This window comes from Rhinichthys klamathensis, unplaced genomic scaffold (genome assembly GCF_029890125.1).
Source record: "Rhinichthys klamathensis goyatoka isolate OS25496 unplaced genomic scaffold, OSU_Roscu_1.1 h1tg000191l_1, whole genome shotgun sequence".
Taxonomy (NCBI): Eukaryota; Metazoa; Chordata; class Actinopteri; order Cypriniformes; family Leuciscidae; genus Rhinichthys; species Rhinichthys klamathensis.
In genome coordinates this window covers 7,704,549-7,724,416 of record NW_026606717.1, presented here as the reverse complement: position 1 = coordinate 7,724,416, position 19,868 = coordinate 7,704,549, and the positions used below count along the sequence as shown (strand labels likewise).

The following is a 19,868-nucleotide window of genomic DNA, read 5'->3' as shown; positions in this document are numbered from 1 at the left end:
GAGGAAGAATGAGATTTGCTCGACTGGTCCTTTGATTAAAACTACATTTCCCATGATCCTTTCAACCGACGTTTCCTTTCTGCTGAAACAGGAAGTGTGGTACTGGTGTAAACATGAAGCGGTAAGCGAAAGGGTATTTTTATGTTTTCAAGTTAAACTTGTGTCTGAAACTACGTGAACGTTTACCGCATCATGATAAATATATGAGGACTTATTCCTACAGAGAGCCATATTAAATATGAGCAGAGAACTCTTGTACTGATATAGCAAGCCACATTACTAGCTGATTGCTATACATTTGTGAAGGGTTAATGATGAGAAAACGCGTATATCTGTTGACCTGGCGTTTTCTGAGACAGGAAATAAATAATATAACTAAAACTCACAACTAAACCTTCATATATATATATATACATATATATATATATATATATATATATATATATATATATATATATATATATATATCAATCAAGCATATTAAATATTTAAAAATGAATAAAAAAGGGGTTTGACATGGTCATTTTCAGCTTTCTACCTCATGAACAGGATTAAATAAAAAATAATGTAATTGTAATAAAATATTAAATTCTACGTGCGCATCATGATAGTGTTATTATGTACTATCTTTATTTTATGATGGTTAAAAAACCCCAAGAATAATTAGTTGCAAAACAAATCAGGATGCATTTGTGGTGGGGAGAGTTTAAAGTAATTGCATTTGGTGTGAAAAACAGTTGACAGAAATGTTTTGTGATTTTTCAGGGTTACACGTCTCGCCTGTGATGATGTGCCCATCCCTGAAGAACAGGAGACAGAGGGCCAAAGACAACTACACAATCTGCTGCTACAGCAACTGGATACAGATGTAAACATTGAGCGGTCAGTTTCTCATAACTAAGCATGGCTTTAGAATTGATTTTAATTTGGTCCACACACACATATATATAGCAGTAACTGACTTGATTGGTGGTGTCTGATTATTTAGTTGGAAACAATAGAGCATTGCAGGGATGACATATTTTTTGTAGGCCAACCTGTAAATAAGCACCACTCTGGTTCCCTCTGAAAAAAACACAATAACATTTTTCCATTGGCTTTATGGATTATCGCAGAAAATAAGCCCTGTGACCACCAAACGTTTACAAGTCTTGCATGTTTTGTTCATCATGAACATTATCAAATGAACACAAATTTTATTAATTTTGAAAATACAATCGCCAGAAGTAAAGAGCTAAACATAGCCTATAAATGAATTACACCACGGTCGAATGACATAAGTGTCACCGCCATTAAAGGGATACTTCAGGATTTAGCATTAAGCTTTGTATTAGTAGGAAACTGTAGTATTTTCAAATTACCGTGCTTTCCACCCTCATATTCCCCTTATGTATTTTTTGTCTGGAAAAAATCCTCCGATGACGCAAAAATTGTCATTTTGCGTCATCGGAGGATTTTTTGGCCAGAGGCTAAAGACTACAGCCAGTAGTAGGGGCTGTCCCGAATGTTTTCAACCCGCCCATAGAGGGTGGGATCTCACGTGGGATCTCACTCACAGTATGTACACAACATGGTGTCAGGCATCTTTTTTTGGAAGCTAAGCTAGCAGGCTCTTGTTCTGTGGAGAAAGCTGAGTAGTAGGGGTTAGCATCCTGTTTTTGCTGGACATGTCCGGCCGTCGAGATCGTACAAAATGTCCTGGATTCAGCTTTTGCTTTCTGCAGTCGCCATTCATTGTTTACATGCACACCTTTTGTTTCAATCTAACTGAATTCATTCTGATTGGTGAATCTGAATGTAGTGTTTACATGAGCGCTAAACAAGTGATCGGTTGATGTGCATTTTAACATTGCTAAGAAAATTCCCGCTCCCCGTGAGAGATACGAGACCGGTGCGTCTCACAGGTGGTGCTCATCAGTAATCACGCCACCGGCCTCGCGCCGTTCTCCCGCGGCCCTAGCCTCGTCCTGCTCGCCGCAGTAAACATGATGAATGGCGAATTTAGAACGCAAAAGACGAATCCTGGACCTTTTTGGGCGATCTTTGGGCGGAAGTTTGGGCATCACGGAGACTCACTAGTAGCCTAGACTTGTTGTTTAACTACTGCGCTCTGTTACCGGTACGTGTGGTCTCCTAGGGCAGCAAAGCAAATGCATTCTAGGAGTTGTCTTTCATCCACATAAGCCAAAAATACATTTTCTGGCTTTTCTCAGTCTAGAAAGCTCCAAATTCAAAAATAATTTCACATTTCTTATACATAAATGACCCATTTTAAATACACATTCATCTTTCCAGAGGTGAAGTATCCCTTTAAGCATAATTTAAACCAAAAACCCATTGACATCAGGACGTTGGAAACCGGAAGTGCTTAAATGCGAACTCGTTTCTGGGTTTTAGCCTAAAAAAAAGGCTTCCTCCCTGCAGCACTCTGTTTTTTTATGTTTTTATTTTTAAATAAACTTGTAAATATGTTTTTTTTTTATTAAGAAATCATGTATTTTATATTCAATTAAATCTATAATTGTAATATATTATTTCAATTATTATTGTGAATGTATTAATAATATATTTAATATTATTCGTTTAAAGTGTATTTACATAATATGTGAAATATTCCCTCATTCACATCATTGTTGTAGGTGTGTCGCTAAGAAGAAATGCTTTGCTCCAGCAGCAGTATACAAGCCTTTTGGGGAACAGGCAGCCGGTGTGAGGAGTCTGTCCCAGTTCCAGGCTTTGCAGGACGGGGATCAGGAACTGGCCGCTCTAAGAGAGTTGGGCCTTACAGAAGCTGAAATAGAGCTGTGGAGAGGCAGGGACCAGCCGGAGAGCTCTTGGAAGGTCTGTTCGCAGTTTTAACATTACGTGGATTCTAAACCGAATGATTTTCAACTGTAAGGAAAGTGAGGAATGTAAAGGCTGTAGGTCACTCAATGCAATGTCACCCAATTCACTATTTTACAGGACAGAGGGGTTTGTGTGGCTCCAGAGGCAAGGAATATGCGCCTACAGGCCATCCGGGATAAAATGGTGGCACATGCGGAGCTGCTGGCCCGACCTCAGCGTTTCTCGAGCAGTCGGCCGCTCTCCCGTAGGGAGATGGAGATCGAAAAGGCTCTTTTCCACGGCAGTGACCGCTGCAGTTTCCTCACTGCCCTTTACCATCGAGGTTAGAGAATATAGTAGTACTAAGTAGCACCTATAGGAGCTTTTTTTGTTTTAATCTTTGCTGTCTTTTCTATTCACAGAAGAAGAGTCACTGGTCAGCCAGCAGGGGGCAACATCTGCCATCACAATGGACCATTTCTATAAAGACTTTCTTGAAGGCCAGAACAAACATGTTGCTAGTACTTCAGAGTGTTTTCCTCAACCAAAAATTGTCTCTAATATCCTATGTAAATCATCAAGCTCTAAAACCGACCAATCAACTCGCGCAGTCTGTGATTCCCGCCCATCCAAAGAGCAACACCTATCCCAGGATTCAAGCCCTGAATCGGACACTGTCCTCCAACCACAGTCTCATGAAAAAAGAGTTAAAACTATGAAAATGACAGTTAGTCAGTCCATTGGCTCACTGAGTGCAGCTTTCATCCAAGGGCATGATGGGCCCGTTACAGTAAGTGGAAGGATTGAGGAAATTTCAGGTGAAGAGATCAAGAACAATCGTGAGACGGAAGAGGATATACGGAATATTCCCCGATTTAAGAACTACCTGAGAGGAAATCCATCCAACGTAAGTGTGGATAATAGCAACATGCCTGCTTTAGAAATGTTACAAAATCTTTACGAAAGGAATAATGAATTAGTAAGAAATCTTTATAATTTATTAGAATATCATTTAAAAGGTGGGCTGTATTATATTATATTCAAATGTTTGGGGTTGGTAAGAATTTTTTTAATGTTTTTGGACTAAAGCTCTTATACTCACCAAGGATGCATTTATTTGATCAAAAATACAGTAAAACAGTAATATTGTGAAATGTTACTACAATTTAAACTTACCGTTTTCTATTTTAATATTAATTCAAATCAGCATCATTACTCCAGTCTTCAGTGTCACATGATCCTTCAGAAATTATTCTAATATTCTGATTTGAAGCTCAAGAAACATTTCTTATTATTATCAAAGTTGAAAACAGTTGTGCTCCTTAATTTTTTATGGAAACTGTGATTAAAAAAAAAAAACCTCAGGATTCTTTGATGAATTGAAAGTTCAAGAACGACTCGGTTACTAATGGCGCTTTTCCACTGCATAGTACGGTACGGTTCGGTTCGGTACGGCACGCTTTGGCGCTTTTCCACTGCATAGTACGGTACGGTTCGGCTCACTTGTGGTGCTTTTCCACTGCATGGTACGGTACGGCTCGCTTCGGCTCGCTTTAAATGGTACCTGGTCTGTTGAGGTTCCAAGCGTATCGTACCGGTACTAAAATGTGACGTAAAAACACTGCAGATCACTGATTGGTCAGACAGAATCGTCACTACCAGCATCATTGGACACTAAACCCGCTAGATTTAAATAACCAGTAGACAACAGCCAACGCGGTAGCATCTGTTTTTTAAACTTTAAAAAGAAATGGCTGAATCGTGGTCAGTGGACGAGGTGCAGACGTTCCTCTCGTTGGTTGCCGAGGAGCGGATCCAGCGAGAGCTATCACCGGACCTACAAATAGTGTAGGGACAAAATAACGATCAGTCCCACCCACTTTGAAGGGGTACTAACTGCGGTGGAAAAGCAACCGAGCTAAAGCGAACCGAACCGTGCCGTACCGAGTCGAGTCGTACCACGCAGTGGAAAAGCGAAGCGAGCCGAACCGTTCCGCGCCGAGTCGAACCGTACCGAGCCGAACCGAGCCGTACCAGCAGTGGAAAAGCGCCATAACGTAACCTCGGTTCCCTGAGAGGAGGGAACGAGTATTGCGTAAGTAGCTTACGCTATGGGAAAAACTCCTTTTCTCGAGAAATACTGAAGTCTTTATGTAAAACGTATTGCAGCTGCACAGCAGACGAGGCGAGGCAGCTCGGTCATTGGCTGTGCTGCGGCAACTTGCTCGAACCAATGACGGGGCGACTCTGAACGCGCGACCAATGAGCGCGCTTCGCGCCCGCACGCGTCAGAGCCCGCCAAGATGGGCGTGGCCAAGGGCAATATATTGGGCGCCCCGTCCTGAGACTGAGTTCTTTTAGGTTCAATCAACTGAAGCGAACTGACCAAGCACAAGCACGGCAGCTTACGCAATACTCGTTCCCTCCTCTCAGGGAACCGAGGTTACGTTAGTAACCGAGTCGTTCCCTTTCGAGAGGTCTCTCCTATTCCGTAAGTAGCTTACGCTATGGGAACACCATGTAAAACGCCGTGCGTGCTGACTTCGCTCTATATAGCCAGAGGCAGATGCCTGAGCCGTAAAAGCAAAGTAATTACCCAACGAGCCGGCCAACGGCAAACTTTATAATGGGACAATGTAGAGCGGCCCGCGACGGGGCGCCCAGTGGTAAAAACACAAGCACATATGTACTGATATGCATAAAAAACCCTCTAAGTCAGTCAGAGACGGACTTTATAAGGGAGGAGATAATGCTCAGCATACACACACTCCAGTTTATACTACAATCAGGCTGATAGTATGTTGGAATGCAATGAGGGGACCTGTAGGTTATAAAACCTGATAAATGTTGACGGTGAGGCCCAGCCTGCCGCTGGGATACCTATTTTCAATAGGTATCCCACTCGACCACGCCAACGAGGAGGCCATACCCCTCGTGGAGTGAGCTCTGACGCCTAAGGGGCATTGAAGGCCCTTGGCTTCATAAGCCAGCGCTATAGCATCAACTATCCAGCGCGATATTCTCTGCTTTGAAACAGCGAGACCTTTAGTGCGGCCGCCAAAGCATACAAATAATTGTTCCGTCTGTCTGAACAGGGCAGAATGTTCCAAATATACTCTGAGCGCCCTGACTGGGCAGAGTAAATTAGCGTCGCTTTCGTCTGCTGGCAACATGACATCATGACTTTGCATAAACATACACGCCACTTTCAAGTCAAGTGGCGTGTTATCTATACGCATTTTGAACTATCCGCGTGTATGTCCACGCCGAAATCTTTTGCGTGTATGTCTACGCCGTTAAATGTCCGAGTGATTCCGCGTGTATGTGTACGCCGTTAAATGTCCGAGCGAAACAAAGCAAAATCTATATCTACATCTGTGGAGCGATATTTCTTTTCCTAGGATGGTAGGAGAAGACTCATAAATGGTATTAACCCCAGTGACGGGTAGGTTTAGGGACGGGTTGGGGTAGGTCATATATTTATATATATATAATACAGTAATATAACGTTAAGTCAAAGGCGTTGATAAACACGCTGAAAAGCGATTATGCGTGTTGATAGCACGCCAAAAATGGAAATACGAATTGGCGTGTCATACATACGCCATTTCATGAGATCAGTCTGCTGCTGGAGACGATAGCGCAGCCAGAGATATAACCTGTGCTCTGAAGGGTGTGGAGAGCACTTTAGGAAAGTAACTCATTTTGGAGCCACAAATAGAACTAATTGTAAAATAATTTTTTTCAGCATAGATAATTTCTGTAAGGTGTCCAGAACAACATACTAAAAGTCCTAAGAAATCCTAGTTGAGGAAATGTTTAATTTTCATCAATCCGAGATGTGTGCCAATAAGGCCAGACATCAATACACGTCAATGGGGCTATTTTTTTTCCTTTACTCCTATCAAAATAAAACTGTATACAATGAAAGTATCCATGAAAAGTAACACATTTTGTATTACAAGTTTCTTTGAAAATGAATTTTATTATGCAAATGAGCTATACACTAATCGAATATGCTCAAAATACACCCTAATGGACTTATTTTTTCCTTTACTCCTATTACAATCAAACCTCGCACAGTGAAAGTATACATGAAAAGTAACATTTTTGTTTTACACGTTTGTATCTTGTAAAATAAAAATGTATGTAGTTAGTTTCTTGGAAAAATCTATTTTAAATATGCAAATGAGCTCAACACTAGGCCTAATTGACTTATGGCCAAGAAGCCATAAAGTCATAAGTAGAAAAAACAGGGGCCAAATAACTAGCACATTCATGTCCATTCAGTAAGTTAACCTATGCATATACAGGTGATTCTGTGATAAAGTAACTCAGAACTCATCTCCAGTGGAACCTCAAACTCTCCCTCCAACGTCAACAGCTGCAAACTTCCATAGTCTTCGGGTCTTTTACCAAATGATGGAGTGGAAAGGGGGAAGTGAACGTATGCACCCAAAAGACTGGGGGTGGCATGTTTTGGATGGGAGATTTATGCCAATAATGACCGGTCAGCCTGCGGCACCACCAGAAATACAAGATGTAGTCCGCTGTAGTTGCAAGAAAGACTGCGGCACAAAGAGATGCACATGCAAAAAACATGGACTCCCTTGCACTGCCATTTGCGGAGAATGTCATGGTACTAGCTGCACAAACTCACAGTTGCCTGATTTATCAGATGAATATGACCAAGAGGGAAAGAACAAACCAGGAACTGATATAGGGGGTGGCAGAACCAAGAGCGACAGAGAAGGGGTCGAGGATCCAGACTGGATAAAAAAAATAATAAAAGAAAACATAAAATAAAAAACACCCAACCCTCCCCTGAAGCTTGTGTGCCTCTGTGACCCTGAAGACTAGTGATGGGCGTATCGATACAAAGTATCGATATATATCGATACTGGTGTCGAGAATCGAAAGTATTGATACTCAAATAAAAATATCGATACTACAGGGTTTTTTTTTTTTTACCAGTGATTTTGTTTATTTGACAAGAAATCTAATGCGTACAATATGCATAATGAATGCATATTGGATGAATAACCTATGTTAGTGAATAATTGTGTAGTAGAACCACTTCCCTGCTTATCTGAACTGAACACACGCAAATGCTGCAAGTCAGAACCAATCAATCATAGAAAGCATTCCTTATGGAAATGAACATTACAGTGACCATAGTTCAAATAGCCCTGTAATATTTTGTAGATTTCCATGGTTACCACTACAAGTAAACATTTTAACCATGTGTAAATAAAAATATAATCTAATAAATTCCAATTAAGGCATATTGAATGTTAAAATGCCTTTCAAATATAATGTTTAATGGGTATCATTACCCATTTTAATCTTTGTAATTTGATAATTTAAGAAATTTTCAAATTTAAAAGTTCAGTTTAAAGGTATCGTATTGGTATCGTATCGAAAACAAAATAAGTGGTATCGCCCATCACTACTGAAGACTATACCGGCGGGGGTTATACCCCTGGCAGGTACTACCAAGCCAGGCAGTTTTCAGGTTAGAGGCCAGTCTAAAAGCAGCATTGCCATCACCCATTGGCAGTAGGATGATTGGATGAAGATTGGGCCGATTTGTCATACATATGAAGGGTGTTTCTGCCTATGCAAATTAGGACATGTGGAGCTCATGTGCATATTCAAATTCATTTCAAAAGAAACTTGAAATACAAAAAGTTACTTTTCATGTATACTTTTACTTTGTAAAGTTTTATGGTGGTAGAAATAAAGGAAAAAATTAAGTCTATTTGTGGGTGTATTTTGGGCATATTCGATTAGTGTATAGCTCATTTGCATATTAAAATTCATTTTCAAAGAAACTTGTAATACAAAAAAAATTACTTTTCATGGATACTTTCATTGTGTAAAGTTTCATTTTGATAGGAGTAAAGGAAAAAAATAGCCCCATTGGGGTGTATTGTTGTCTGGCCTTATTGGCACACATCTCAGATTGATGAGAATTAAACATATTTCCTCAACTAGGATTTCTTAGGACTTTTAGTATGTTGTTCTGGACACCTTATAGAAATGATCTATGCAGCAAAAAATTATTTTACAATTAGTCTGTCGTCAAACGCTACTTTGCCTGGACTAAAAGGACAACTCTGCTGTCGTTAGGTCCAAATTCCAGGCAGGCAGCGCTTGATGACAGCGCGTGCAGGTCGCCCACTCTCTTGACTGAGGCGAGTGCCAGCTAGAGCGCAGTTTTGAGCGAGAGCTGTTTAAGGTGCACGGTTCGGAGAGGTTCGAATGGGGCACTCTTGAGTGCGTCCAGGACCGTGGCCAGGTCCCAGATCGGCACTGAGGGGGGGCGTGGAGGATTCATCCTCCTGGCGCCTCTCAGGAAACGAACAACTAGGTCGTTTTTCACTAGTGTGCGTTCTTCCACAGGATCGTGTGATGCCGCTATGGCAGCCACATACACTTTGAGCGTGGAGGGGGTGCGGCCTGCCTCCAAAAGCTCTGATGAGAGGTGCGCCGTCATCTGCACTGAGTCTAGCACTATTCCCAGAAAATAAATATTCTGGCTGGGGGATAGCATGCTCTTCGCAAAATTGATTCTTAGACCCAGGCATTCTAGATGGCTGATAATCCAAGATCTGTATGTTATTAACTGACTCTCTGATTGTGCTAGGATTAGCCCATCGCCGAGATAATTCAGTATTCGCACTCCCCGCTGTCTCAGGAGGGAAAGTGCTGCATCCATACATTTCGTGAATGTACGGGGGGCCAATGATAGGCCGAATGGTAGTACTGTGTACTGGTATGACTGTCCTTCGAAAGCGAATCTCAGAAATGGCCTGTGATGAGGCGCTATTGGAATGTGAAAGTAAGCGTCTTTCAGATCCGCTGATAGAAACCAATCCCCAGGGCGAACTTGCGCGAGGATATGTTTGTTAACATTCTGAACGAGCGGGTCATTAGAACTTTGTTCAGATGTCAGAGATCTAGGATGGGGCGGAGGCCACCATCCTTCTTCGGGACGAGAAAATAGCGGCTGTAAAAACCCGCCTCGCTCATAGAGGGAGGAACAGTTTCTATAGCACCTTTTCTATCAGTTTGAGCACATCGGTGCGTAGAACATGTGAAACATCTTTTCTCACTTTCGTCTCGACCACCACTGAAAAGCGGGGTGGTCTGCGAGCGAATTGAAGCGAGTAACCGTGTTTTATTATGTTCAAAACCCATTTCGGCATGTCGGGGATATTTTCCCAAGCTTTCGCTCGCACCGATATGGGCTGTATACTGGCTGGGGACGTGTCGCAGTGACGTATGCGTGACAAATCGCCTTGCGTTGACACTGAGCTTACAGCTCTCAGAGGCGCGGGCGCGCGCTGAGCAACTTTGTTGAGTGCCGAGTGCAGGGGTGCGTGTGAGATTACAGGCACGCGCGCTGCATCTGTACTGCTCGCAGCATGAGCTGGAGAAATGTTTGAAACCGCATGGACAGTGCTTATGGGTGGGGGTGCATAAACTGTAGTAGGTATGCGCACCACTTTCATAAAGCTTCCCGCTCGTGGCGGGGTTTTTTTGGCCATGTATATAGTGTTTGTGTGTAGGGGTGCGTGCATGACAGCAGGCACGCGCGCTGCCTTTATAGTATTTCCCGCTTTTACTGGGGAAGTGTTTATATGTAGTGGGAACAGTGCTTATGTGTAGTGGTGCATAGATGACAGTAGGCACACGATCTACATTTATGGGGCGTCCAGTAGGGCTGGGAATCGATTCCAAAAAGAAAGATTCCAAAGGTTGGAATCGATTCCATTAAGGGGTATCGACTCTTCCTGTAAGATTTTTTTTTAAACACAAACCGCGGCCTGTAACCGATTTCATTTGTCAACACAATCACGTCACCTGTAAATAAATAAAGTTCAGACTAAATAAATGGATCCAGTCGTGACACAGAGTATGGTTTAGGCCGGGAAGGATGATTATTTCAGCATTGTGTTGGCAATCAGTGCAATGACTGACCCAATGAAATCTTTAGAATCGGTTGCTTGGCGGGGTTTGATCTTACTCGTTGTAATTTAGGACAAGTAATAAATCTGATTTATGAAATCAATCGACAAAAATCAATCACACTCACGCGACGAAGAATGCCTCCAAGGTCAAGTCTGGCGCTACGTGAGATTAGACAAAAAAATGTAAATGCCAAATTTGCGATAAATTTAGCAAAATAACATCCCCAATTATAAAACATCTTATGGCCGTTCACAAAAATAATATATGAAGCCATACTATAGTATAATGTGAGATAGAAATGAATATTTAAGTAATTAAATTCAAGTTCACGTAAACTTTTCCTTGTCAGTCATTCTCCAGCGTTCAAACAGCGCGTCGCGTTCGGTTACGACAGTCAACGATAAAACTCTCTCCAAGATGATTCAATGTTACTATTATTATACTTGATCTGTAGATAAAGCTATATGGTTTCGCATAAAATTAAAAATAAAATGCCGCACTGTATTGGAATCTTTCATAGTCATATCATCATAGGCTACTTTTTGCGCAATGAAAGATTATTAATAGCCTTTTTTGTTCTGTTCTGTCCTCTCTATCATATGTTGCTGCCTCATTAAACAGCTGTGCTATACATTTAAAAAATGTCTTAACCATATATATATATATATATATATAATTAATTTGTATCTTATTTTTCATGAATGTATATTTTACAACAATGCAATGTGTAACGGTTTACCAGATTACCGGTTTACCAGATTTATTGTCTCTTATTTGTTCCCCACTAAATTTTTTTTTTTTTTTACTAAATGTTCAGATTTTATACAATTATTGTTTTTCTAGACTAAATTTTACTGAGGTATCCATTAATCTAGTATAATATAATTTTTGTCATAGGTTGATCATATTTTTTTTTTTGATTTGTTGTTTTTCTTTAGCTATAATGAAGTTGTCTGTATTAATTAGATTGTGTTTAACACACAAAAGAGTGATTATCAGTTCAACACTAGAGTTATAGAAATTCTACTTGATTTATTTTTTTAACTGCGCTGGTAAAGTTGACGAGTCGTTGAACACAGCAGGAGAGAACGCTCCAGTGGAACATTATTAGCTATAACGCTACGGAGGCCATAATATTTTTGACCCATCGCTGAAGGTTTGCAAAAAATGCATCTCAAAATGCATCAGATTGATGCTTTAAAATATGGAATATTTAAAGTTTTCTTCCGGGGGAGCAGTAAGTAATACCCCCTAGTAATATCCTTCTAACCTATTTCACCCCAGACCCGTTTTCATGCATGGAAGTAAATGCCTCGTTATATTTATGACCAAGCAGCACTCGCAATAGTCTAATAGGAAGGACAACTGGATTTGCAACGGGGGCTTTGTCATGCCCGATGTAGAGAGTTTCTTGTTGTGTGGAACGGTAAGACGCAACAATGTTAGACACGGTGTTGGTATTAAAAATTCTTGGAATCTTGGAATCGATTCTTTTCGATTCCAGAAACAGGAATCGGAATCGATTCTAAAAAGTCCGGAATCGAACAGCCCTAGCGTCCAGCTTGAGCTGGGGAAGTATTTGGCACCGTTTGGACAGTATTGATATGTGGGAATGCGCACTTTAGTGTGGACACGTGACTCCTTAGTGACACAGGCAGAAAATGACTCTTTTATGTGATTCCTGTGTGTCGCCGTTAAAACGGCGTTTGTCTGCAGGTGAGCGAGCTCTGCGGCTGACCCATTGGCTGCTGTACAGGCATTTTCAGCTGCCTGTAAGGGGACTGGGTAATGCTTTAAACCTTTTGGAGAGAGTGGTCCGGCTTTTGCGAGACACGCACTCTCTCTTTCTCTCCCTATGGCTAGAAAGACGAGGCTCCGGGTTCAGCACAATCTTGGGCCGAGGTCCCCGTCGCTCAGGCGGTTGCTATCTATTGGCGGACCGCGAGCGGCGTCGAGTGTCAGTTTCAGGTCTAGACTGAGAGACGGGGGGTGTCGTCCTGACTCGTTGCTGCTGAGGCGGCTTTTGGCGGCTCTGCGACGAGCTGGAGCGCTTAGGCAGGAAGTGAAGCATTGCCTGTGAAGCCTTCTGAGCTTCGCTGAAGCGCTCAGCGAACCCTTTCACCGCTGGTCCGAACAGGGCTCTTGGGAAGATAGGCGCGTCGAGGAACGGCGCCTTATCCGCGTCCTTCATTTCTGTTAGCGTCAGCCACAGATGGCGCTCAAGGACAGTCAGGTTAGCCATGGCACGGCCGATGGATTGGGCGGTGGCCTTTGTTGCTCGCAGGGCTATGTCGGTGGCGCTGCGCTGGTCCTTGAAAGCCTCAGGTTCAGGTCCAGACTCGTCCATGGTGCGGAGAAGTTTGGCCTGAAAAACCTTGAGAACAGCCATAGAGTGAAACGCTGACGCAGCTTGGCCGGCGGCGACGTATGCGCGACCGGCGAGAGCTGAGGTAGATCGGCAGGGCTTCGACGGATGAGAAGCTTGGCTTTCCATCCAGCGGTGGAGGGTGGGCACAGGTGGTTGGCCACAGCCTCCTCGAGGGGCGGAGTTCCCTCGTAGCCTCTTTCTTTCGCGCCGTCCACAGAGGAGAGCGACGAAGAGAAAGAAGGCTTCAGGCGAGCAGAGTGCGGGGATTTCCACGACTTCATGAGTTCGTCGTGAACTTCCGGAAAGAAAGGCAGGCGCCCCTGCAAGAACCACTCGTCCAGTCGACTGCGGGCGGGCTCTTCCGGAGAAGACCAATTGAGCCCGAGGTCTTCCACGGCCTTGGACAGGATGTGGATGATCTCTGAGTCCATGCTGGTGCCAATGTTGTTTTCGTCAACGATGACGATAACGAAATGATTTCGTTGACGCACTTATTTTTTATGATGATAACGCGACGATGACTAGCTAAAAATGGCTCTAAGGTGACTAAAACATGACGAGACGTTTTCGAGTTTTCGTTGACAAGACGAGACGGAACGAAAATGGCTATAAGTCTGACGTTCACAATGCATGTCATTTCTGCCTATTTTGCGTGAAATCTGTCTTGAGCTAAAAAAGTATCAGCAATGCTGCCGCTTCCTATCATTGTTTTGGGTACCCATGCCGCGCGCGCACCAGATTCCACACAACAACACAGCTTAATAGCGAATAGTTCTGCGGCTGCGGCTAGTCACTCACCACACATCTTCGAAGGACCATGGCGGCGAAGCCAATAAACGGGCTTGGTGGTCGGAAACGACGAGATGATTTATGGACATACTTTCAGTTTCAATATGATCCAGCGGTTCTCAAAGTGTGGGGCGCGCCCCACTGCCGTGACAGGTCTCCTCCAAAACGGGAGGAAATTTTCCGTTTTATGCCTTTTTATCTTTATTCGTTCATGGCGAGTCCGCATTGTCAAATTCATCTTTGCAGTGACACCGAAAACACCAGTTTATTAATAAGCAATTAAATGTCTCCTTGCTATTTTTTTACACATTCATAATCATTACTTTTGCCGGTTCTTTGTGGCAAGCTTTATGCGTGCGGTCGTGCGCTTGAGTGCGGCTATAACGCTCAATATCCCGTATAGCCTATTTAAGTAATTAAATTAATATAAAGGGGCGATTTGTCCACTAATGGCTTAAATGAAGAACTACTAGTCGACTAGAATACAAACTTTAGTCGGAGGCAGCTCTTATTCCACATATTCTCGAACCAGCAGGCCATTCTGTGTTGAGCGCGCGACCCTGAGCTGAATGAGCGAGCGGAGGAATATTCATAAATGCGCTCTCCGCTCACATGCTCTGATCGGAACAAAGGTGCATACTGTGAAATTGTGCAATTCAAAACAGGCTCATTGCAGCCACTAATGCAGGGATAAATAGACCTGTCTTGCCAAATGGATTTCTATTCTTTTCTTTTTTTAACAGATTGCAAAGTGGCACTTTTATTTCTTTTCTATTTTTTAACTTGATACCAATTTTGACACAGCCGCATTTTATTTTCTCTATTTTTTAAAGACTATTTATTTTTTATTTTTTACTAAAATTGACTAAAACTTGATTAAAACCTTTTTGCGTTTTCGGCGACTAAAACTTGACTAAAACCTTTTTTTGTTTTCGTCGACTAAAACTTGACTAAAACTATGAAGTTTTTAAGTGACTAAAATGTGACTAAAACTAAAAAGCATTTTCGTCCAAAAGACTAAGACTAAAACTAAAAGGGCTGCCAAAAACAACACTGGCTGGTGCCCATGCTCGTGCCTGCTAACGTCGACGGCCGAGCCCGGCCAGTCGTCGGATGCAGCGTCGATAGAAAGGCTGTCATCCTTCTCGTCGTCGTCCCCTGACGCGCCAAACGAGACGAGACCCATCGCTCTGTTGCAGGGGTGCTGGTTCGCCTGCGTGAACTGGACTGGCGCGGGGAGTCCTCGGGTGGTGGTGAAGCACCACCGGCGTGACTGGCCCGGCGTGACGTCACTACAATCCGCGTGCTCTGGCGGCCTCTGTGAGCGGCGCTTCTTGCGCGGCTCAAACAGAGGGGACGGCAGCATGGTGGTGGCGGGCTCGTTCACGGCGAAAGTGGCGAAACGAGCGCGCAACTCGGTGAGGCTCAGGGAGTCACACTCGGGGCATCCGCCTCGAGTAAGAGCAGCTTCTGCGTGGTCCGGACCCAGGCAGCGAGCGCAAATGATGTGACGGTCCCCGTCCGGAAGAAGGCCTCGACACGAGGCGCAGGAAGGCATTTGAAACAACGCCTTAATTTGCTCTTTTAGTTGAATAGTGTAAATTTTGAAAATTAAAATTTGAAAATTTGCTCTTTTAGTTGAAACACTTGCTTGTAAAAGGATATGTGATGATGCGCGCCGGATGGCTTAGCAGAAGGCGTTCGAAGGCGGCTGAAGGCGCCGGCGTCCTCTTAGCAGTCCTGCTGTAGGCTTGTCGACGGCGGCGAAAAGACTCCAGAAATCCAGAGGATCCAGCGAAGAGAGGGTCTTTGCTGAAGGAGATTAAATCTAAAAGAACTCTCAGGACAGGGCGCCCAATATATAGCCCTTGGCCACGCCCATCTTGGTGGGCTCGAAGCGCCCTCATTGGTCGCGCGTTCAGAGTCGCCCCGTCATTGGTTCGAGCAAGTTGCCGCAGCACAGCCAATGACCGAGCTGCCTCGCCTCGTCTGCTGTGCAGCTGCAATGCGTTTTACATAAAGACTTCAGTATTTCTCAAGAAAAGGAGTTTTTCCCATAGCGTAAGCTACTTACGCAATAGGAGAGACCTCTCAAAAGGGAACACCATTTATTTGAAATAGAAATATTTATAGCAATGTAAAATATTTATAACAATGTAAAAAGTCTCCACTGCCACATTTGATCAATTTAATGCATCCTTGCTTAAAAAAAACATGCTTACTGACCCCAGACTTTTGAATGGTAGTGTGTATGCAAAGATGTTTCTATACATCAGCGTACATTTGTGTCTCTCTCTTGTGTGTGTAGGTCCTGTGTGTGAAGAACATGAGTCCACGGGCAACCGTGGCTCAGCTGGTTTCTCTTTTTTCAAGGTTTCAGAAGGACGACAAACAGCCCATTCTGTACCGCCTGCTGACTGGCCGACTCAAGGGCCAGGCTTTCATTACACTCTCTGGTAAGAGAAAGACTCCATTGTGCTATATTATTTCCCAAAACGAACTACCATACAGGCTTAAAGGTGCAGTATGTAATATAGACTATAAGTCGGCCGATTTATCAGTTTTGCCGATTAATAGACACTGATAACTGATTGCTTGAACCTTTTCATATTATTATAAATGTATTCATTTGTTGACTAGATGCAGCATTAGTAGAGAAAAAATAGCAGTATGTTTGGCTGAGAGGATACTAAACATTAGCAGTACCTCGAGCGTCTGACCCAAATGTTTAATGTCACGATTGTTACCATCTATTTGCATTAGTTTATGTCCGGCTGATCGCTTTTATGCATTTGTAATGCAGCAAAGTTATTTAAAGCTTGTCATGAGAAAGTAAACTGTATTGTCATGCAGCATATAAACAATAAACAAATATGAACATACAAACACATGACGCATATAAACAAATCAGAAACACATTCAATTTCAGTTCTTTTTTTTTTTAAATCGTCACTGTAATACATATTTTGTTAATTTGATTAGATAATCAAGTGTTCTAAAATAGAGGCAAATAAATTATGAAAGTATACATATATGTGTCTAATTTCAATGCTATGGTCTTTGTGTAGATTTTTAAAGATGGCCATCTGTAAGCATGACTTTTTGGATTTATATGAAACACTTGTGTCCATCTGTAACATTGATAAAAGTATTGTTCATTGTTAATTTCAATATGTTTTTACATTTTAATGTCGTATCTCTTAACATTAGTTAATGCACCATGAACTAACATGAATGATCAAGGTAAAATTATATATTAATATTTTTTATATACAATAAGTACAGTACATTTTCATGGTTCAGTACTGTTTTCAATTTTTGTAATAAAGTTCAGCACTATTTTATTTATGTTTGTTTTCATTCGGAATCCATTTTAAAAATTATCGGTTGATTAATCGGTTATCGGCTAGTGCGGTCCAACCTAGTTATGGTTATCGGTAAAATCCACTATCGGTCGACCTCTAATATTGACAGCTAGTGGTTGAAGTGAGAAAAAAATTCATACAGGTTTGAAACAACTTGAGGGTGAATAAAATGATGGCAGAAATTTCATTTTTGGGTGAACTATCCCTTTAATGCAAAACTTCATATAATGCATCTGGGCACATAAGTATACAGTTTGCTGGTACAGTATGCAATGTAACATCTGGATTAACTGCCTTCTGTGTTTCACAGATGTCAAAAGCGCCCAAGCTGCTCTAGACTTGTTAAATGGCTACAAGCTGCTTGAAAAGCCTCTGATCATTGAGTTTGGCAGAGAGAGAAATAAAGAGACTGATGCACAGACTGACAACACCCCTTCTTCAATACAAAAAGATGAACAGTCCTGCAATGAGAAACCCCCTAAATGTATTTAAGTGGCTTTTTCATTCTGTTTTTGTAAATAATAAATTATTGTATATGCTGTTTATTTGGAAATAAGGTCACATTGTAAATCTCTTAAATAAATCCCAAAACAAACGTCTCAAAGTATAATTGTAATTCTTTTGTTGATCAGCAGATGCCACTCTTTCTCCATTACTAAAGTCACCATAAACACAAAATGAACAGTTCTCCAACAGTCACCAGCAGAAGCAGAGTGAGTGACACTAGATCTAGATTCTGCTATCTGCTGTGGCTATGTGTAGATGTTTTACTTTTGCTTCTCTAACATATATGCAAGGTTGTGCTCGCAGTCAATGAACCCTGCAAGTACAGAACTCCGCAAAAGAACCAATCAGTGCCTTGTTTGCTATGCTATCTTTCCCAAATAGTTACACATTAAAATGAAGTTAAAATCAATGCAGTCGAGTTTCAGTTGGAGTGCTTTTACTGTAAATCACTTGTTTATATGACAACATCACCTTAGCATAAATGCGTAACGCACAGGCTTCAGTATATTGTTTTGCACGTGTCTGTAAGGACTTATTTGGGTAGTTAATGAAACAAAAATTACCCTTTGCTGTGTTGTTTTTGTGTCTTTCATTAGAAGAACAACAAATAGTTCAGTAGGATAATCCACAGGGGCTGCAAGGGATATTCAAATTTACATGAAATTTACAAAGAATAAATAACTTTTTTTTATTTAAAAAAGCACTATATTTCTTTATTCTTAGTACAATAGGATGACGATCCAATCACTGCCAGCAATTTATGTAAAATGTTAACAAAAATGATCATGTTATTTTTAAGACCATATTATTAGCTACAATGGACAGTTTTATTTAAAATAATTAATCATCACAATGCAAGACCATTTAAATTGAACAACTAAAGGGAAAACAACCACTTACAGGAACCATTATATATATTTCCTTCACACAAATGTTATTTTAACCTGAGATGCTGAATTAAAAATGATTTTGCATTACTTTGCATTAAGAATTTCTATTATTCTACCCTGAAAAAAACATAGCTCAGGGTTTTCAATCTTTTAAATGCCAGATTCGATCATCCTAGTGCGAGGGACCTCTGTCGCAAAACGTAAAAGAAAGCTATTTTCATTTATAAAAAGTTCAAATATAAATGTGTAAAATATTTAGTTTCTATTATGTTACATTATTACATTTCTACTCACTATTGTACTGTACTGTACTGTACTGTAAAGGTTAATTTCTGAATGATTTATTGATTATTTTATTTTTAAAAACACTGTTTTCCTCTAAACTCTTCCACAGACTTGCGCCCCCTGGAGATCCCCGGACCCCAGTTTGAAAACTAACTCCTACTATTATAGCCAACTCCTATTTGACTTGGAACTCAGACTACAAAGTATACCAGTCTTCCTTTCATATTTTTACTCTAAAATTCAAAGAAAAAAAGGAACCTAGTGTTTTTGAGCTGCTAGCCTCTCTGGCCTAGAGTTTGGAGCCAAAGACTAATAAACAACCCAAAACTTTATTTACAAAGTGAATAAGATCATTTAGTGCTCAAAGTGAGTGCATATAGATTTGTTAATGATGACAAAGTGAACATACTGTCATGTTAAAATATTCAAACAAGCTGTGTAAAACAGTCGATGTTGCAAAAAAAAAAACTACATGTGACTACAAAAAAACATTTTGTAAGTCTAAGTGCACTTAACAACATTGACTGATCCGGTCCTTCATAAAAGCGGGCAGCTGAAAAGTCATTGTCAAATATTAGCTCTGCATGTTATCATATGATCCTGTCGATCCATATTGCTAATCATCTTGCTGTTTATTTCATATTTTTGAACCTCTAAACAAAGAACAGCAATATCCAATGTGAGACGTGAAACCAAAAAGCACCTCATATTCTGTTCATTCAAATTCTCTGGGAATGTGTCAGCTCTGCTTGCGCCTTAATCCAACCTATTATAAGAGTCTTATTATTCAAATTCTCTGGGAATGTGTCAGCTTTAGTGCTTTTCACTTTAGTGCTTTTAGGAGAACAAAACGACTGCACG

General features: G+C 41.4%; 1 protein-coding gene across 1 annotated transcript; it reads left to right on the top strand.

The window, feature by feature from the left end:
• Positions 1-17,817, top strand: rbm41 (RNA binding motif protein 41). Its single transcript, XM_056262334.1, has 7 exons — positions 1-121; positions 766-882; positions 2,640-2,841; positions 2,965-3,169; positions 3,249-3,733; positions 16,269-16,416; positions 17,636-17,817. Exons 1-7 carry the CDS (start codon positions 114-116, stop codon positions 17,815-17,817), a joined length of 1,347 nt encoding a protein of 448 aa, XP_056118309.1. The 5' UTR covers positions 1-113.
• Positions 17,818-19,868: the final 2,051 nt, after the last annotated feature.